Below are 22,716 nucleotides of genomic sequence, written 5' to 3'. Positions count from 1 at the left end.
CGCGGCGGTTGGTGGGAATCCCGGTGCGATAATGCCCACGGAAGGATCTAGACGGTGAAACGTGGAGAGAGCGCCAGTGGGAAACGTGCACGACAGAACCGACACAGTCGATGCGCACTTGCAAGCGGTCCGTAACTCACTAAGAGTGCTGGTAGCAGCGACACGCCGACGAGATGCACGACGGCCTCCGGGTACCGGTTAGGCGGGGGCAAGTCCCTGGCACGGGGTGGAGACACGACGGGCACTCAGCTGTCAGGAGAGTGAGGGGACTTTCTCGTCGAAGAGTGGTGGTCGGACGGATGGTGGTGGCACGCGGATTTAGACGGACGCTGTTTTACGATTGAATCTACCCCTGCTATGACGCGCTGATTCTACTCGGCCTGCACACGGTGCAGCTCTTCGTCCGAGCGAAGATCACTCGCGCGCCACGTATCGTTGGTTCGAGTGCATCGCATTTTTTTTCTCATCGATTTCGATGAACTTGTCTTGACGAATTCTGTTCGTGTTGCGTACGAAGCGGGGGTTCGATAGAATTTAGGGAGGTTCGTAAAAGGTAAAGGTAATTGTTGTCTGTGTAGCTATTTTGTACTTTTCAATAGTTGCGCAACTATTAAATAACTAGAATAGTCGGAAATATAGAGAATTTAACTTTGGATAACGTGGGGGTAGTTGAGGGGTAGTTCCTCTACGTGTATAATTAAAATCGCGTTCTTCGAAGAGCATCGTATGTGTTGAAACGTAGAAGATTTTCAAATCTCTTGAAAATTTCGCTTTCGGATCGAGCACAGCGAACGCAGTACGCTTCTCAACGAGGCGATTCGTGCATAACTTTAAACGATCGCATTAAAACTGGAAAGCAGAGAGCGAAGGAGAGTATGCACGCGCGTTTAGTTGCAAACACGCTCCGCGTCGTAAAATCTTCCGTCGCTTTACATAAACCATGTCTTGTATTTATTCTAGCGCCATCGCTTTACAGATATTACTTATAGTAATCATTCAATTCGAAATAAAATATTTTACATATCTCTTCCGGTTTATAAACCTACGAGACAATCTTTTTATACTGTTTGGCCATTTAAATATCGCTACAAATTCCGTCATAAATCCAGATCCTTATCCTTCACCTAATCCTGCATAATTAATGTACGTGTCTACGCTTCTCGATCAATCGATGTTAAGAGACTTATCTCAAACTACTTCGTTAGTACTCGATTCTTCATAGATGCAACTCGTAGAACGTAACCACAAAAATGACTTCACTTTAGTTCTCAGACAGTCGGGACAAGGGATTGACAGGGTGGAAATCACTTCGTGGTCATCGACGAGGGAAAAGTCGAAACGTTGCAGCAATGGGTTGTTCGCTGCGATGGGTCGGGCGTTGGAGGTTCCCGTGGAAGGACGATCGTAAAATGTTCTCAAAGTAGATTTCTCCGTGCGATAGTCGACGACAGATGCGGATACATACGCGCTGTCGAAAAAGTGCATACTTATGCTTCAGTTGCGACCGAATTTACTCGATCGGACCACGACGCAGGTGATATATTCGAGTATAATAAATGCTCAAATAAATTCAAGAATCGTACAGATGGAACGAATGGATTAATTGGGTCATTTTCAATTTTCAACCAAAATTATTTATACACTATTTATATGTTACTTATTATATCACTATAAACTATAAAAAGAATTTCGCATCGAAGTAGAGCAAAATAATTACGTATACAGTTATATTAAATATTATCTAAAGCTTCTCCCTCGCTGGTTATAGCCTTTTACGTCTGAACAATGAAGAATACTATAAAAATAAATCTTGCTGGAATAACAGTTGTGTGTACAGTTGAAACGACATAATTTATGACAAGGGAAACGTACACCATGAGAACGCAAGAAAGAATGTAATCAGGGTACTTAATTGGCAATAACTCGCCTCCGATAGTCGTAAATAAAGCTCGGTAATACTCGAAAGATACGATTTCTATGCAACTATGTGGTCGATCGAGTTTCTATACTGTTTCAGGCCGAGTGGGAGCAAGTTAATACACTGTTCCGACCTGCGCTTGGCAGCTTTACCTGGCATCGTTTCGTCCGGTTTTTACATTCAGTTGTATTAATTACATCACTCGTATCTTTCTATTATTTTTGGCATCGTTCTTGTTACAGATATAATGAGAAAGCGGAATACGGATCGCTGCCAAACTAAGTACTTGCTTAGATCATCGTCAATTATTTATGCAACTGCGACCATTCTCGTTGTAATTAGCGTCAGATCCATTCGATCGAGCAATTTTCATTCCACACAATGGAACGTATATGAATTACTTAGGCCTCGAGCGATAGAACGCATTCAACTGGAAACGCTATTTTTTTTCTCCTACACAAACGACTCTTTTTCCTCCTCCTTCTTTTTTTTTTATTAACGCATATTAACTAAACTAATGTACCGCTAAAATAAATTCATTAAATCACTTTCCGTGGTAATTGACGATTGTTGATATAACAAAGTATTAACTTCTACCGATATTGTAGGACTAATAAATTAGTATTACCAGCGAACGTTGATAATTGCTTAGGTCACCACCTCTGAGAATTTTCTTCTTGCGATATGATTTATGACTGTTGTACAAATCATATTCTTATTGTTAGAGTTAAATGTATGATAATTTACTCTGAGATTATTCATTTTTCGTCCATTACGCAAACTTTCGTGACAATGGCGTGTTCCCCCATTTGGAAAATCACCCCGTAATGTATCCAACGTAAAAATGTTTCGTTAAAATTGTAAATGCTTACTAATTAAAGTTAGAACTTTCAAACAACTCAAAACATTTCTTCATTGCAAAGCGTAGAAAAATAGTTTAATTGTTTACAGTCATTGTAGATGTTTAAATAGCAGAGTAACGAAACAGTAAGAGAGTACAAAGATTGCGGTGCAATTATAGAGTTGGAGAGGAACATGTATCGTCATCAGAATGTAGTATAATATAAATATACGTGTGCACATGTATCTCTCTTCGCTTATTTCGTACACGAGGGTGGTATACGCATATGACGCGCTTGCGTAACTCACACTTAAATAACTCTCGCAAGTCGGACACCGAGGCATTTATTTTTCGCGTTCCGAAGGTAAGCCCAGGCATCGCCAAAAGAAACAAAAGTCCCGTCCGTTTTACGGCGAACGCGAGAAAGAAATAGCTGACGTAATACTTTACCTTGGAGATGAGCAATTATATTTTGTAGAGGGCTGAAATTGAAGGTCGAATAAACCCGGCCGTTTCAATTCGCAACATAAATCAATTGAATATCACGTCCGAAGTAATTTTCACGGCCTTCTTCTGTAGCCAGCGCCTCTGGCTCGTATATCTTACTCTCAACTGCATTCTGCGGTCAGCGTGCACGATTTGATCGCTGAAGCGATTTCTAGGGTTGTTAACCCACCATCGAACGATAGAGATGGCGAATGCGCGCAGACAGTGACCTTTACGACCGCTCATCTCTGTATCGCGTAATGCACTTCACATTTGAACCACATTTCAGACAATGGTTGCTGAATTAATAAAATCGAGGACTGCTTGCAGAAAAGTAAGAAGAAAATTTTTTTAACAGGGAAGAGAGCTACACCAATTTAGTTTGTTTCGGTTCGATACGTGCTACCGGTTAAGGGTTAACACTTCGTTACTCGACGGCGAACAGCTATTCGTCTCGCGGCGAATGTGTTCTCCATCAGGGCTGACAAGAAACGGCGACACGACGATGCACGTGTGCACACTGCACATGCGTGTATCTGCATTCAAGTGGAAACCCACCAAGCGTCGTAACCAGACGTAAGTACGAGAATTCGCGTATAGGCCTATAAAAGTCTTCGTAACGTTTAACTGCGGCGTCCTGGGCATAAACTAAGGACTATATTGCTTATATAATGCAGAAATATACCGTAGGTAAGGCGACGCAACGCTTTTATGCGCCACGAGCTCTTGTGGCTTTTTTGCGCTAAAATTTCATTGCTCTTCGCTTTGCTTCTTACCCCTTCGCGGCGTGTCAACCCCTTTCCTGAGCACAACGGTGTATCCGCGTATATCACTGTTCGCAACGTTCCAATTTTCTGTCCAGCGGTAGTATTCTCCTTCGAAATTCGAACGAACGTTGAGGTCGAATGTCAATTTATGATGAACGCATTTGCTATTGTCTGCTATTGTCATACTGTATTAGAACAAAACTGTTTTAGAAAGTGTTTCTTATATTGCAATTGTCTGCGCTTAATGCATGCATATAATACGCATAAATACTAATGCTTACTTGGTAAAATATAACCGGTTTACCTTTCACCGGTTAGCTGACCTCGCCTTTTATAATGACACAATGCGAAAAAAAATTAACTAGCCTTCAATGGAAAATCCTGTCATTGTAATCAAAATAACCAGGCGTTGTGCTAGTATATTTTTGATCTTTCCATTCGCTAAAAAATGTCTTCCACTCGGAAGGAGTAGAACAAATGGTCAAATGACAATCGCGAAGAAATTGTTATAATACAATTTTTTCTTCCAATCGTCTATGATTGTGAACGAGAAAAAATTTCGTTTAATTCCATTACCTCTCGGTAACGAAACGGCTTTGTCATTGCACTATTACACGATGTAATCATTGTACACTGATAAATAATTTAAATATGTTTTACGATTGTATAACACTCGTAATTATTATCAGAGCCAATTAAATTCTTATGTCGTCATACAATTAACCTATATATTAAAGCGGAATTTGTATTCGTTATAATCGCTCTACAGTACATTATTGAATAACTAGCATGCCGATGTCTCTCAGAGATCAGCTATAACAAACTGTCAACTTTGATCGACAATGCGCAATACTAATCTGTCATGATGTATTCACGTAGACGGCTAGAGGCGAGCTCGCGCGGTAGAATCCATTTCTTTCAGTTGTCTACAAAAACGAATGATGGAATTGCGGTTTCGTTCATTATATTGTTCATTTAGATGATATAATACTTAGTTACGATAATATGTAATTGTATATGTACATATACCTCTTCGTAATCTAGTAAAAAGCATATATGTAATATTTTTATGAATTCAGAACTGGTTACGCCAATGCTCGCTAGCTCTGTCCAACACAATCTTTAAATGGAGAGTTTAACTCCAAGGAAGATGAATGGTATGGAACAAGTTCGTGTGTAACATTGCTACTTTGTCGGCAGGGAGATGTACGATGTGGAAGCACTCGACGTGACGGTAGAAGGTTGAATTAGGCTCGATTCACACGGCGTGTTTCGTAACTAACCGACTTCACTACGTTTGGCCTTCCTCACGGTTCTTACCGACCCTGTTACGACCTAATTTACCGACGCGGTCGATCCACGATTATCGAAGAACGAACTTAGCATGCAGACAAAATTTCTATTACAATAACTGTGCCAAACGAACAGCGTCGATGCTATACTTATGAACAGATCTTAACGTGCTTGTCGAAACGCGTATATAGAAAGTGCAAAGCAAGGATGAAGAAGCACGCAAGGGTCACATTGGCGTAGCGAAAACGTTAATTCTTCGCAACAGTAGACATTCTGAACATTGCAGTGAGTGCAAATGATCATCTTCTGATTTGATGTATCGAAAGGCAACGATTACGATTAACAGCACGTGCAATACCAGCGACTTATTAGGCTTTCTCCCTGTTTCGTATGACCAGCTTTTCGGTCTCTTCCCTCCCATATATTCCGTCTCACCTTCGATCCCTCCTCGTTCTATATGTATCTTTTTTCGTATCTTTTTACTCGTCTCGAAGAGCCGAGCAGCTTGTTGCCTCTCAAATTTTCGTTTCCTCTAAGATAAGAATCTTTCGTTCTGTAGAACCGCGAGATTACGAGGATTATGGACAATCATCGCGTCCTCTTGACCGATCTCCCTTCGCATCTGGTCATTCGATACATGGAAGAGAACGCGACTACCGAAGCGATCGGGGCAGGTAGGAACGGACACGCGAAAGGCTGATGGAAAGAGAGAAAAAGAAGGCGCGCGGTGATGGAGGAGAAAAAAGTAGCAGCAAAATTTGCAACCTAAGACAGTGGCAGCGCGAGCAAAAATCTCTTCGTAACACGAACGTACAAATTGCAGCGCGGTATGTACGTTGTTCTAAGGTACATAGCGATTCACGATGTTGCACGCGTGTTTGCGTTTCACGCGCATAATCTTAAGATCGTTGTATACGCGTCTATAGGCACTGCGCGAGAATACAACCACCGAGCTGCGAGCGCACGAGTAACGCCATGTGCTTTAACATTATGCAATTCCTACTTCGCCGCGTTGTAGTTTCATTCGTGACGAATAAAGGAAGGATATATTATATTCTACAGTATAATTAGGAAAAATAAATCGGACAGCTGTTTTATCTCGAAATTGTGCAGCTGACCGAGACTTTATCGCGGTACTTCTGAGAATATCATGAATTTTTTTATCCAACAGATTAAATCGATCCTTGCGTATATATGTTTACAGATTCTCAAATATATTCGAATACTTGATTCTAATCTCGAATGGGTATCCGAGTAGTCAAAATCGAATACCAGTAAATACGAACGATATAAAGAATTCTAAAGAGTAGAGTGGATACAGCGACGCAGTAACAAAATTACGATTTTTGAGCGTAGATCGACTAAACGTTTTCAGGTATGGGTTAATTTAGTAATTTACCCGGTGAGAAGGTAATTCGGGATAAGTGAAAACAGCCATTTCCAACTAAGGGTTGCTGCAGCCCCATCCGAGTGACACTTGACGAGATGATCGCGCTAGCGTGGCGGATAAACGAGCGCGCAACGTTTGGAACGCGTTTCGCGAGCTTTAAAATAGTTTACGAGACACATACCCGGTATGCATAAATACATGTATACATTGTGACGATCCACACGCGTTGCGTTTCTCGCGTACTCAGCGTATAAGCCACGCTGCAGCAAGATCGGATGCGATCCGATCGGTGGCCCCGCTATTTCTGCCGGTACAGTCATCCACAAAGTGCGAGGAACGTGTATCCATCTATACATGTATACAGGGTGTTTATAAAATTGTTGTAAATTGAAAAGTAAGCACACGAGTTTTCGAAATTCGTTGGTGGTGCAGATGCGCGATAATGAAATCAGATACGCTCGATCTGAGTAACTATACTAATTTAAAAGTCAATTTACCTGATTGAAGCAATCGTGTGATATCTTCGCGTGAAGAAGTTTTACGAACATCTTCTACTTCTGGCGAAGAATCTCACAAGCCAGCTGTTGCGAAAATTATTAGCGGAAGTAAGTTGTAGATAGGGTAGAATATAAAATCAAGAAGCAGAAGGAAGAAATGCAAGCAGGAAACATAAAGAATCCGAGAGATTGTAAATTCAGTGCTTTGTTTAGTTACCTGTGAATTCACCGTTGTGCTTGTAACGTCTCTGAGTCGAAGCAATTCTCTTGAATAGTAGCTAAACTAAAAATTCGAATCCTCGCTCTGAAATCGTAAGCGTTATATTGAACTTATTTAAAATATTATTTATTGGTATCTTATATAAAGTATGATACATTACATAGTACATTATATCGAGCATTATTATAGAATAAACTTATATTTAATTGAGTCTTATTATATATATCTATCGCGTCCATTTTTATTGGACATAGCAATTTTTATGAGATATTTAATATTGAAAATTCTAAGTGTATTGCAATGAAATTCGATTGACAGATAAATAGTAAATGTTTCGATGAAACACGTGTAACATTATTATTATTTAAATTTGTTCTCTTCAATCGAAATTGAAGTATATGTTGAAGGAAAGCTTTATACTCGTGTAATCGCGCAATCGCGCAGTGGAAACTCGAATATTCGGATTCAAGTTTGGGTATTCGAGTGTTCACGCTGATAATCGATTCTCGAAACGAAGTTCGAGTTATAACGAGTAGGTTTCAAGTAGACACTTGGATACCCGAATAGTAGGAGCTCTCGATTGAGTTAACACGAGAGCTATTGGAGAACGCGCGAAGTACGGTGCAACAGTATTTTCAGTTATCCATTTGTTGGATATATTTAGTTTTTTAACTGTTTATTCGTGCCAAATAATTTTCTATTCTAGCTGACGTATTCTCTGCACGTACAGGGTGTGCAGTGTAACGAGATGAAATTCAAGAGCTTCGTAATTATGTTTTAAGGCTGCGTTTCTGATGCACGTGTACTTACCAGATTTTCAAAGTCGTTTGTCTCAAAGTGAAAGCTTTAAACGCGATTTTGTTGTTCTTGGTTTCTCTTCTTATTTCAGCTTTCATGTAGAATCACTCGCTTTTCGTATAGGTGTATGTACCGTAGTTAGTAGTAATTATTCTATTTAAATTCCTTAATAATTAGTACTCTGTTTAAGTACTATTTAAGTATCCTAATTACTGATAATTGGTTATACGCTAATACTAAAAATAACCTCGTGCGCATACATTAATAGCTGTGGCTCTTTTCCACCGTTTTACGAGGGAACTGTCTCTAAATTAGAGCTTAAGACACATGGATATAAATTATACAAATGCGAATACATTAGAAGCGATATTTCCTTATACATTCTGTACCAGTAAAATACAAGTTTACGATCTCAGTCCTGCAATTAGATTTTTTCTTATATGGTTTTAAACGTAGATATTACTCGTCTTATATTTTACATTCGCTTCCCGAAGTCGAGAATATTTCTTTCGCTATTGCTCAATTGAAATAATTAATTCTCCGTACACACTACTCGTAAATTTCAAACAGCACGTAATTTTATGAGAGATCGTCGAGAGGCGTCACGCAAATGTTTCGATACTTCGGAACGGAGGTGTGCACCATTTATAGACGTGACTTTTCCAGTTTAAAAAATGAATAAACCCGTTACGTTTACCAACAAGCGCCGTCCCTGTATCTGCAACGTCAGAATTAAGTAGATTAAACAGTTGTACGTCGAAGAGTGCGCAGGAGGAGACTCACCGAGGCTGTTCAGTAGAATCCTCAGGGATGCTCTCAGGGCTGGGCGATATTGACGTGGCAGGTGTGTGAGTGCCCATGGGATGCGAGTGTCCGTAGTAACCAGGCCACTGATAGAACAAATTCGAAGGAGGCGCGACCCTTATTTGCGGTACCGGACTCTCGTAAGTCGGCGCGAGGCCCATCCATGGTACTTGACCCATGTAGGTCGGCGCCTCCGTGGGAAGCGCGGTGTAAACCCCGGGGCAGCAATACGGTCGACCAGAGGGCAACATCCTGACTGCTTTCATTAAATTTATCTTACAAATATCCTTGTTAGCTATTGGGGGGAAAAAGAACAGAGAGTTGTACATTGAACGTCCGCCATATTCGTGAAATAGTTCATGAATGCGAAAGGGGCGGAACAGAGTTTATCGGGGAGAAGTTAAGTATACGAAACAGAAAATTTTCATCGGCTGCTCGCGGTCGAGAACGATTTTCAATTAGCAATAAAATATAATTGCGGTCGTATGGATTTTTTTTCTTTCACAAAGAATTTCGAAACAAATTATGCGGTCAGATGGGGTTTTTCATTTCGCGTTATTTCAGGGTTCTGCGGTCAGCGGTGGACCTCGGCGAATCGCGCTTCCTGTCGGATTTCGACACTTCTAGGTCGATAATGTTCCAGAGAAATCGATCGGACCGGTCTTCTCTTGGTTATTGGATATTTCACCCGGTTTCTTATAAACAATAAAGTAACCATAAACGAAAAGAGGAGAGAGCAAAGCGTTGCGTTATATATAAAGTGGTAGCCACGGAATTGTGGCAACTAAGTCACGCGATTGTTACCGGTAGCGGAAGTTATGGCAATTACTGTAAGTCGTGGCAGACCCAAGTGCAGCTGCGAATCCTATTTTAGAAGCTTGGCGATACTTTTACTGCCTTTCTGGGCCATGAAACAATACGTTCCGCTTAGAACGAGAGGCGAGAAGGAAAAGATGAAATTTTAAATCACAAGACGACGAACGATTTGGGAGTAAAGTCGACTATTAACATATCCGATTTAACTCCAAGTATCGGTAAATGAATATTGCCGCTGTATTTAATTAGGAGTTGGTTCACGTGAAACGAAACGAAGTGAACGTTGAACGTTAAGCAAGTAGGCGTACGACCTCGGCTACAATGCGCCATAAATAAGGTATTTCGCTTATTGTTCAACAATATCTCGAAGCATCGAGCACAGAGGAATCGAGAGGTCGATAAGTACCGGCAGGTACACGCGGCGCGTAATTAGAGTGCGCGCGCTAGAATTACGATTCCTTCTGGTGACACTGAATCACGATCGGCGGTCGGACGGCCGATAATTTTTTATTGCGGTTTGAAATCATGAATTATTGTGGCTTAGCGCACGTATCGGATCAAATGACGGACGATAAGCGGGCAGCCCTGGCCAGGGCAGAATCAAACCAATTGCCCGTGCATGCGGAGCCACACTATTAAATGTAATTTACGAGTGATGCAGCGTTTTTCTGCCTCGGCTTTCGAGCATACCGGATTCATCCAACCGGTTGGAGCCTCGAATAAATCATTCGATATTGAGTGAAGTACCGGCTAGCGGTGCCCGAAACGATCCTTTGTCCCGAATACTCTGTTTCAACGCTGCTACTTACGGGCCCCGAGAGGTGCTACGTTCATCGATACGATTGTTCGTTAACAAGAGATTTATCGCGATATCGATAGGGGCTGTTTCGTATTTGGTTAAATACGATCGATACAAAACGCCAGGTATAGTTTCATCAGTTTAAGTTTGAAATTAAATATATTCGTAACAAAATAACATCTCCCGAGCAAAACTGAACGAGATTTATCTCTCGGTGAACACGATCGTGTTCATCGGATCGGTTTTCAGCTTCTCGGTTACATGGTTACCAATCAGTTCGCACTTTTCTGAAATCCTTACTTTCTTTTACGACATTTTTCCGTTTCCTAACCCGGTGAAACTAGTTCGACTCGTTTCTTGTAACCTGTTATATTTAACACTTTTTCAGTGAAGAAGGGGAGAACGCATCGTTCTGCGATCGCTCGTGAGGATAGTTGGACTTCGTTAATCAATTAATTAATTGGAAAAGATTAATTAATAATTGTTTAATTAAACAAAAGATTGTACGAAGTGAAGTGGACAGCCAAACATTCTCCTGTTGCCGAAGTGAGCGTTAAACGATTCTATCAAATTGGCAATAAATAAGTACGGTACGGACTTCCTGTATCGGCAATAAATTCGCGGGTAACTCTTAATTACGATTAACCTTGGGGCACATTGTCTGTGTCCAATGCGTTTAAATTGTTGATCCACCTTAATTAATGACTCATCGAAACCACACCTGTTTCGTACGGTTAATTACAGACCGTCATCATTCTGGGACAGAAGATGTGCCGGGCGATACGTCAGACGTGCAAATTTATTCGTTCATAAAGTAAAATTAGGATGCGTGGCGCGTTATTTCAGTGCAACCGTTCGGATACATTATGAAATGCCAATTGGAGCACGGAAGCGTATCAAAGCGAGTTAGAATGTTTAGAAAATATATATAATGCCGTTACGACTCCCTCATATAGTTGAAAATAAAATTAGTCGCGCCTAGCGAGCTGCCATTACCGGTGGTTGCACGACTGCAAAACGTCCCAGGCTCTACAATTAATTACCCTCCGTTGCGTCGTCGAACATTTACGAGTCAATGATTAATTACTTTCCATGCACACTGTACTCGACCGTTTAGATGTTTAGGATTTACGACTACCGAACCATTTGTACAAACAGCCAAGACGGACGACATAGAGCGGATGAGAAAATTATTGACTGCCACGTGACGCGAACTCAGTTTATGACACATGTAAAGGTGCAACTTGGAACGTGTTCGACAAATGAGGCAACAGCAGCCGGTGAAACTGGCGGAAAGAAAAACTGCGAGAACAGAATTGACGTCTGATCAATTAACGATGGCTGCGTGCAAGTCTATGGCAGCGAGCATACCAGAAAGAAGTAAATGCAAAGTAAGTGGTGTATAATTCATAACAAAATGTAACAGATAAACGCCAAAATTGTCAGTTCTGACGGATTCGGAAGATGAATGAGAAAAGAAGATGGTATACGACTAATTTGAGGGTGGCAAGTACTGTATCCATGAACGTAACGAAAATAAACGTAAAGACAAATGGCGAAGATCGAAGGGGTGGTCGGGATCGCGTCAGGCGAAGTTGCCTCTTAAAGGCTGCAGACTTGTAATATTATTCAAAAGTCTTTCAAAGTTGAGGCGGTTCGAATGGCCTCTCTTTTATGACAGGGCAGTGACGTCGCGCACAATGCCCGGCTCCGATGGTTTTACATATCGTAAACTGCGTGCACAACCCGAAGAACGCATATAAATCCGTTCGCCTGCTGTTATGTCTCCCGCGTGCGAACGCCTGTTCACCATTTTATGCTCTCGGCCCATTTAAACCTTTCTTTCGCTCCTCCGCTTCGTCATTACTCTCCTTTGCGCTGTACTCTCCTCTTTTTTCACCCGCGAGCTTATCGATTCCCCTTGAAATCTTGAAGAGAGACGCGAGGAAGGGAGGATTATCCCCGTTGAAAAATTTCGATCGATCTTTATCATCCTGTCATTCCTTTCCGGGAGATTCGTGTACGCTATTCGTATATAGGGTGTTCCGACATTTCCATGTGCGAGATATTTCAAAGAGCAACAATCGCAACTAAAATAAAATAAAGATGAGAAATAATAAATGCTACTGGCGTAGAAGTGTTAGGGACCATCGATGTGGGCGATGAAATGCATCCGCCTCTGCGGTTTTAAGGGCAGTTCTGCGGTTGAGTTTTCGATGCACTTCCTGCCACGAGAACAATAAAAGCTTCGATAGAACTTTTCAGTCGAGTCGAAAAGTTATATCGAATTGTAAAATGCAACTTTTTATACTTGTGATTCGCTGAAAAAAGAGCAACAATGTATTACTGAGTTCGTTTCTGCTTAATCAATTACCTGCAACATAAATGAATGTCACCGTGAAGCCATTTATCAAACTGTTACCACTGCTACCTACCGATATAATTTTACGTTCATTTTATCTAAATCTGCTATAAAGAAACCCTAACTAAACAAGCTGCTACATAAGAAACACAATATTCTTCAATTTTATTGTTCTCACCATTTTACGACCGCATAAAAAATAACTACGCGACGGTGCTGATAAAAGTGTTACTAAATCTAAAGGATTTTAAAACTTCCACTAAGTTGAACACAAGAATATAAATCTCTGATAGGAGAGAAGGAAGAAGAAACGCGTTGTACATTTTTAATCTTTTGCGCTCGACGATTTTTTCCATCGAGTGAAGTATTACTTGGAAATTTCCTATAATTTTCTTTGCGAGGACCATTTGTACATTAAAATACACATTCAAATCAATGTTTGATAAGATTTAATCGCGAAAAAAGTTATAAATTTTCGAAAAAAAGCTACTTAAAAACCCGATTAATCCGTATTAAAATTATAAAAAATTGAAAACGCTATCTCTCCGAAGATACGCATTTTTAACCAGCAAAATTCAGCTCGTTGGGAGCTGGCGATCTTCCTCTTGAAAACAGTCTTTGAACCATCTCGATCGGACTTCCGGTTCCCAAGATATCGTCGTGTAAAGAGAAGGGTAATTTTTAATGGGTTACTATGTCTGTCCTCGTCAGAACGATTTGGACCTCTCGCTCGCACCTAGACACACTGACCTACATCAATCGTGTCACGTGGGCTGTCTAGACAGCTGCCAGACGGTTTTTACTATTACTATTGGTGCGTACGCATTTCCTGGAAAAAAGTCTGGGTCAAGTTCATTCATAATCCCCCCCACCCCCGTCGTCGGGCCGTAGTAAGAACGCGAAACTTTGAGCCCTTATATCTCGGCAACGGATTGAGATATCGAGATGAAACAAAAACTGATTTCATTGGTAAATTTTTCTCTATTTTTTCAAGGGGTTTTGGTGATCAAATTCTTCGTTTTTTTTCGGAGCTGTTTTATACCGTAGTCGGGTGTAAATAGACTTTACATGCGTATTGGAGGAAGTTCGAGTGATTCTAAAACGAAAAGAGTAAAAAGTATAGTAAAATCATGGTCTAAGAGAAATCAGCGGATACGTCGTAACTTAATTTAGTGGCCCCATCGTTACAGTGAAAATACCAGACTTTAGTTATGGATTGCCCTCAGAATATTCGTTTTACCAATCTTCCAGCGAAGTAATTAAGATAATTGATGGTCACGAAGGCAAACGTTTGTCAAATTTAATTGCAGGTGAAGTCGCAACACCCAAAAGCAATTAGTATTCAACCGGCGCGTTGATTATTATCAATAAATAGATGTGCGTGGTGCAGTAACATCAAACATACTTTCCGGCTGACAAATGAATGAAATACGTATCATTACAGGCTTTGATAATCGATGTGTGCTGAATATAACGGAGGCATAATACGTACGAAGTCGACTGGACGAACGTACTATCATTGCAACATGAGACATAGATATGTATATGAATCTCGTGGGTACCCAAAGTTGATCTATTTTCAGCGTTTGACATCTAAGAGACGTATGCGAAACCGAACACGAGACGTAGAGTTGAAGAATTTTAATGAAGAAAATGTTAAGTTGACGCATCGAAAGAAACATTGTAACAACTGGCACTGGTGCGAAGCATTCTGTCTTCGGTTAATTTCCCGCAATCACGCGAACAGTACCGACGCACGCACGATTATGCGTACGTGTATCAAGGTGGCGTGAGAATTGCGATATCCTACGAATAAAATTCCAAGGAAATGCAATTTAAAAAATTTACATTCCTTACGACTTGCCGTAATGAAAATTCCTATTAAAATGCGAACATAGATACGTGGAATGCGAAGTTATACTCTAATTGGAAAACTTGCGAAATACCGCGTGTCTATTGCAAGATAAATGAAATTGCACTTATCTCACTCAAAATGAAAATTTAATACAAAAATTAAAGTACCGTGGTATTATCAGTGTAGGAATGTGTAATAAAATATTTCGAGTGAATCTGATAGAATGGTCAAACGTTAATGTCGATTACCTTGCGTGTGGAAGCACGCGTTCTATGGTCGGCTGCAAGTCCATTTGCGATAAACGGCTGTTACGTACATTGTAACGGCTAATGCCAATGGAAACTAAATATCTCACTTTTTCTGCTGGCTATATCCAACACTCGCGTGCGCACGTGTACGCTTCTATATGACTGCGCACGCAAAAGTATGTACCTTGTAATGAGTGACGGGAATGAGGTAATATCAATCAAAACTCTCGCGTATAAGAACCTCCAACCTAACGCAATATTAAGGAATTTATAAGCAACAAATTGCAGATTCCTTTGTACGGACGCTTTTCTACAAGTCTATAGATTTTGCTTTTACAGGCGCAGTGTGACAAATAACTACAACTCATTTATAATAATTCTACGACAGAAAATAAAATACAAAAAAGTATTTGTTGTACGAGTAACGGATTTACACTAATTGCCATGTTGGTGTCAGATGACTCACGAAGTAATTACTACCGATGATTTGCAAAAAAAGCCACAATTGACATGATGAATAGTTTGTGTAGAGAAAAACGATTAACAATATGTTACTTTAGCGAGTGAAAATTTTACATTATTTTCCACTTATCTAGGTTTCGAAATACTCGTAAGAATAAATTGCACGCCTCTAACTTTAAAGCTTGCCTACTGCACATGTTGGTATTATCTTATCTAATCTATCGTAAATATTTGCAGCTGCAATTAAGAATTTACCAAATTCCATCAAAATCAGCCACACCAATCGAGCAATGGTCCTCGTTAGGGTTTCTTACAGTCAACCTTCGCGTAGAAAATGCATATTCTCGAGGCAGTTCGGTGAATACGTATCTCGATCGTTTACAGCGAGTTAATTCGAATCAATCGCTGCAAGCACCCATCGCTCACACGTTATACGGATGCGTCACTAGACCGATCTTAGTATTAGTGCACGTGCCAAGTTGTGTCTTCTTCTAACACGGCACGAACGCATAGTTTAATCGTACCTCTCTGTTCGGTCTTAAGCTCACGGTCATTCAAGTATACGTAACCAACACTATCAATCTTTCGTCAGCTTACATACATTGCTGTTCGAAGATCACCGTTACCAACGCGTTTTCCACCACGACCATTTACTGTACTCACTTCTTTGACTTATAGTCATCCTTCAGTGACACAATCCGCTTGACTACATTGGCGTTAGAGAAACGTATTAATTTGTCATTGCTGGTTCAGGTATACAAACATATATGCATCTATTCCTTTCGCAAGCAGCTCCAAGTCTACGTATCTTTTTTGTTACACAAGAACTTCTACGTAAGTGCTTATCGTAATTAACCTTCCACGTCTTCTCGCGACGAAGAAACGTGACACGGTGTCACGCCCGAAATTCAAATAACCTCGTGTTAGCAGACACAAATTACTGATAATTAATTATTAAGTTAAAGTAAACTGTTATTATAGATATCCTTTATGCGCATATATGCATCGTTGCTTTCCCACTCCCTCGTATTATCATTCTGCTGCAACACAAATAAAAAGGGGTGCAAAAAGTTACAAAGCACACGATTCAGTATGCAAAATTGAATCGCGTAATAACAATGAACAGCATAATTAAACGAAAACTGCACGCACACGTTTTCGTACATCGATTCGACTTTTTTCGAGTCGGTTTGCATTCGCCAGCCTTTAGCCGCTCGATCGTGTAACCAGCGCCGCCGGATCTCGTGTGGTCGAGCTATTTGCATTCGTGATCGGCCACACTCACGGATCGGCCGATAATTGGGCCTCAATGAACGTGTGGAAACTACAACACGAATGAACAAAGTAATAAACGACACGGTTATGTTCCTTTCTTTGCCTCGACCAAGATCAACAATTTTGGGAGCGGCGCGAGTCAAAGGGTTCTCCAATCTCGCGTGTTCCATCTGCGTAAAATATTTCCATCGAGTTCCGCCGGCCGAGTGGGTTTTGGTACAGCCTATTGTACGCTCCGTTTATTGTTCGAACGTTCATTAGCGTTAAACAGCAATCATACCGCAGGGAACTGCCCCAAGCTGTACAAATTGACGTTAATGCTCTGGAATAGCTAATCAACGTTGCCTGTTTCCCGTGTAATGTCCTTTCCGCCTCGAACGAGCCGCGCGCGCTTAGTAATTCAGGGCCATGATCGAAAAATTGGGAACAGATTAAGTTGTTTCAGTAATTTCCTCGGCGAAATAAAAACGTGATTTATGTGCCACTCGATGGTACCCGATTTAAAGAACATTTTTTCAAGAGTGTATCATTTCTTCCTTAAATTTACACGTCTCACGAGCCTCGTATCGGATCAAACTTTTAAGTATGCAAATTTTTATTGTCAGCAATTTTCTCGACGAAATGAAAAGGTAGGGTTCGGGTTGCATTCGACTAAATTGGATTGGCAGAACTTGTTGGTAGCGATGGATTCGTTTCAGGGTTACGCGCTCCATAAATATCATTTTTCTACAAACGATCATGCTAGTGACATCGTACGTGAAGGATCCGCGAATGATCTACTAAAGGAACATAACAATACGTTGAAAGAAAAGATGTACGAAAGAAGATGTCCTACAATTGGAGCTGAATAAATTTTCAAAACGTCTCGAATGTTCTCGATATCTTTGGTATCGATTGGTGAACCTAATTAGCATAACTGTTTGGAAATGAAACGACTACGCGAGGATATCTAACTCTGGAAGCATCGTTGGCCATTGAATACAAATATTTTCTAAGTAGATGGAGACATCTGTCCAGACATGTAAAGCAGGTCAATGTTGCAGCGGCAATCGTTTTGCCGGTATTAAAGTCGACGAAGAGGAGCAATTTCTTTACGCTCGGACGCATTCCTATGCCAGTACCTTTCCTTTTTTCTCCGCTAAGAAGGGAAAAGGAAGCCTTACGACCGCGCGTGAAGAAAACGCTTTACATCACCCAGCCTTAATTCCCATAGTTAACATTAATTTTACCACCTTCGTTTCCGCACAATCCGCAGATTATTTAAATAAAAAATGAGACGAGAGGAACGAGAACCGGTACCAGCCAATTACCGGTGATATTCACGTATTTGTAAGACCTACAATCATTTTTAAAAAGGACAGTTGAAATTTATCGGAGGATCGAAGGAACGCCTTGAACAATTTCGATCTGGCGTAAAATGAGCACAGCATTTTGAAACGATGCGAGTAAGGCGTGGCGACGTGAACGAAGACAAAAAACAAGATTAACCACTCATGGAGCATTTTATTTTTGCGCATTGCGCACAGTACGTAGGCTCGATGTAATCGTTGGCCTCCAAACGTGAACGCTTGAAATTTCTGCCGATCATGACAGGCATAAAACGACGGCAAAAATTTCTTTCATTAAAAAAGAAAAACCGTGAAATATCTTAAGCTTGCTTCAAAAGGTTAAAGGAGGTGATCGAATACTTGTCCGTAGAATTCCGGGTACTTCGCATATCACTTTTTCATTGTTTTTATAACTTATTAATCGATCAAATCTTTCACAAAATAATAACACTCTTCAATGTATATATTTATATCTTTGTGATGCAATCGCAGAGATTAATAAGTACGTTGAAATAATTTTATAGGTTAAACCTCCGAAATCACATTGTTCAGATCAGTATGGTGCTGCCCCAATTTGTAATTCTGTTCGCAAGCTATTCCAATTATTTGGCAATGTTTTGAATTCCCGTTTGCCAACGCAAATCAATCAGAGCCGCTGGTAACAGTTTCAGGTTATTCTATTTCCGTTCACTGGTACATGAATAAATCATACTCGACTCAGACAATACCCGTCGCCACAAAAATCCACGAGGAGAAGCAAAATCGTGACCGCAGAGCGAACCGCTTTCGCGTCCAATTCCGGCCTTACGAACGCGAAATCATAGTAATTCGACGGTACCCGACGTATTTCTTTCTTTTTTGGTTATTAAGTTACTTGGTTATTAAGTTAGCTGCTCGTGACCGTGAAAATAATCGTCCCTTAGATGGTCGTCGCTGTACGTAACTATGTACCAGATCACCGTGCACATAACGTTTTAAAATAATGTACTGTTGGTGCTTTAAATGGAAAACGAGATACCCAGAAAATCAGAAAGAGACAATACTCGTTATATAACTCAAATATGGACAAAAGAGATAAGCATCAACACGTGCGATGTACCACTGTCATTATAACGTACCAATATTATCTCTGCATAATCGTCACATTCTACATGTACTAAGTCAACTCTAACAATTTCCTACTCTGGAGCAGCACAAGATGCATCATCGAAATCTAAGGACCGTGAAGATTGCCCAATGGGTGCTGTAGAGAGGGTGCACCTATCCGGTTATTTCGAAGATTGTCGTCGCATTAGAAGCTTCATCTGTAATGTTCTCACATTCTACCTTCTTTTCTGTCTTCCCTTCCCTAACATCCAACGGTTCTGCACCGCATTTATTTACTCGTAAGACGACGCGTAAGAAAGTGATATCTTTATCCGTTCGATGTTGTGGACACTGAGCCTGAGAAAGGTACAGTGTAGGAAGGGGTTGAATTTCTACTTGAGGTACACCAGCTGGCAGCTGCTAACCAATTAACCTCGTCGTGATTAGCGAGAATAAAATGTATGGACTTCCACCTGAAGAAGAATTGCTCTAGACTAGAAGTAAGGCTATTCGAATTCAAGTAACTCGACTTATCTGACCGAGGCGGAACGCGCGTGGTGTTCGCCCTCTTCTAGCGGCGCATCACTGACGGAATTAGACCTGGCCATAACTTTCACTCGAGAAGAAAATGGATAGTTGCGCTGATGAAGGCTGCCAGCAAGTCAGGGTTGTACGTGTCGCAAACTGTTGGCGCCAAAATCAGCGGGCTCGTTGGCACACCGCCTTTTTCTGGCAACGCTTCGTATCCAGACATACCACGTTCTTTTAATATTTTGCAAGTATCATTCTCGCGCGACAAGCTGTACCCTATTCGCTACATATCAAGCAAAATCGATTAATCATCGCGCGAAGACAGAATTAAATGTTACCGTTGAACGAAATAAAAAACTAATAATTCTTCAATCCGTTACAATCACGAACGATAAAGCATAAATGAAATGGTGCTGGCAGTGTTAGAAAAAACTTATTTGTTCGCGGATTGTACGCGTATCTACGCTCACCTTGACAATGTAATAATTGCTTCTCTATCGCTGCTAATCGCTCCGATTAATTATGACGTGATCCTATCTAACGCTATCGCTATATAATAGAAATTACTATCGCCTATCCCTTTTAGCTCTGCTAATTATTCGCGTTGCGAGAATTGCGACACAATAATTGAAGTTGAAATACATTGAAAATATTTTGTATCGTGCAGGTAAGCGGATACGGACACGCGTGTTGTTTGACCGGTCGAACAGAGAATGCGACGCGGCTGGCTGAATCTGCTTACAACTTAGAGCACAGACGCCGCCTATGCGACTGACAGACATTTTGAACGGAATAAATACGCATCGATACCACCCTCTTCAATGACAGGTCTCAGTTTCCACGAAATCGAACCATTCTGAGGATCGTTAATGGCTCGTAGATTTTTGCAACGGCGACATATCGGGTATTACGGTCACGCAATGTTAGTTACTTTGTACGTTGCCAAGAGAAACACGCGAGATTCTTGGCGATCTCCGCGACTTCACGCGAACGTTACACGAAATTACCAGGGAACAAATCTGTCCAGAGAAAGGAAACGAACTCTCTCATCAAGTGATTGTAACGTTCCACGAAACGGACCAGCTAATGAAATTAGATTTATTCTGAGTTGTCACGAATATCATAAATCAATATAAGGTTAAATGTAAGCTGTCACTTAACCTTTCCTTGTAAAAAATGTACTACTAACTTGCGATGAAAGAATTCGTGAGATATTCGTTTATCGATTAACGTTTAATCTCAGCTTTCTCGAAAACAGAATCGACCGATTCCCCTCGTTGGTGATTGTGTAGAGAGATCGCAAACACTCTGCTTGTTCAGAAAAGTAACAACAAAATCTGTCTGTGTGCGTTCAAAGTCTCGGCTAAATCGGTGACCCCGAAGGTCTTCCGCTTTTTCCTTCCACGAAATTGATCTTTGCACGTTATATAAACTTTTATCTATTAATCTACGTCTATGTATACGTTGCTTGTTATACCTAATGAGTTTTCAATGTGCAAATAAAGTTCATTGAATATAAACAGTCTTATAAGATGAATCATGTTCATTATATAAAAGTATCGCGCGTGGAGAATTTTTAATCGCCGTAGGCACGTCAACTCGTGGCATTCTACTAACTTGTAGAAGTTACTTGCAGCAAGTTTTAAACGGAAGTCCCGTTCCGATACTATTGTCACAAAAGATGATGAATGGACTGCGAACGTGAGAAAAACTAGTAGCGAAACCCTTTCGAACGATTTTCTTTGCATTTTGTTGCATCAATAGCTACGTAAGCAGCATCGCTATCGAACGTTGATACCAGGTAGAAAGAAAGCGACCAGTGAGAAAGGAACGGCTGAGAACAGCTCGAGCGTTCGTGGAGAGGGTAAATCCGTGCACCATCTCACAGTGACTCGAGCATAGCGTAGAACAGAATGAACCGGTGTGAATATGTAATTGCTTTTTAATGCGCAACGACCACGATAACCTTGCACTTGCAGTATCGTGCAAGAAATTTCATGGAAATATCATGCGCACAAAATTATAGCGCATTTATACTTCTCGTCGACGAATGTAATGACCGTCTTGCTTGGCGGGGTGGTGCTAGTCCCTTGTTTTTCATTTTGTAATGATACCGACATGATTGGTAAAAATGTCTACTGACTCGTACCGCATCAACGTACAAGGGAATTATATGTCAGGACTACCACAGCTAGATTCTGTGCCCTTGATTTGGTGAAAATTAATTTAATAATCCACATCTCCACCGCAATCCGTATCCTACGGATTACTCGATACCAGAACTGTGGAAGGAAATAAGTTCGCTTGAAAGTTGAAGCATTAAGATCTCATGAATTTTTTAAAAACAGATTTAATTTATGGAATACTACACATCTCTCACCGCCAAGCAGAACTTAGAATGGGTATGCATTAGCGAAGCAACAGGAGGGAAGCAGAGATCGGATCAGTAGGTTGGCGACGAAGAATTGATAGATCCACTCCTCATTCAGCATCGAGAAACGAGACGACCTCGTGTTCATTGGCGTAAAGGGGAGCGAGTTGTCGCCTGTGCATTTAGTTTACCTTGTTATAATTGAGACATATAAAACGGCGATGATATCAATGTCGCGTACGTGGAAAGGACATAAATTTTCGTTAAGAATCTGCAATTCATTTACATTGATATATCATTAATTAACACGTACCGCGTGTCTTACGTTAACCTTGGCCTTTAGTTGAACCTCGTTTCTATGCCCTAACGTCGATACGTGAACATTTGTCAGTGTAGAAATAACTCGCATTGTATGCAGATTTTGAACGAATTGATAATTCAGCTGATTACACCGATTATCTTGAGCGCGCCACGTTAGGACAATGGAACAAAAACTTTGTTACTCAACGTCCGTATAATCACCGTTTATTAGCCGCGACGAAAGCGATAAATTAATGCAACACACGATA

The 22,716-nt window shown here is 40.8% G+C and overlaps 1 protein-coding gene across 1 annotated transcript in view; it reads right to left on the bottom strand.

Moving 5' to 3' along the window:
- LOC143422656 (uncharacterized) overlaps positions 1–22,716 on the bottom strand; it is a 431,772-nt gene that overhangs the window by 387,521 nt on the left and 21,535 nt on the right. The window contains exons 8-9 of the mRNA XM_076893458.1: positions 8,994–9,309; positions 8,869–8,928 (exon numbers count right to left, since the gene is read on the bottom strand). Coding sequence (XP_076749573.1) covers positions 8,904–8,928; positions 8,994–9,309 — 341 coding nt within the window. The 3' untranslated portion in view covers positions 8,869–8,903. The remainder of the gene's footprint in view (positions 1–8,868; positions 8,929–8,993; positions 9,310–22,716) is intronic.

The sequence above is a fragment of the Xylocopa sonorina genome, chromosome 4 (assembly GCF_050948175.1).
Source record: "Xylocopa sonorina isolate GNS202 chromosome 4, iyXylSono1_principal, whole genome shotgun sequence".
Taxonomy (NCBI): domain Eukaryota; kingdom Metazoa; phylum Arthropoda; class Insecta; order Hymenoptera; family Apidae; genus Xylocopa; species Xylocopa sonorina.
The sequence above is the reverse complement of the archived record's forward strand: the minus strand, read 5'-3'. Positions and strand labels throughout refer to the sequence as shown.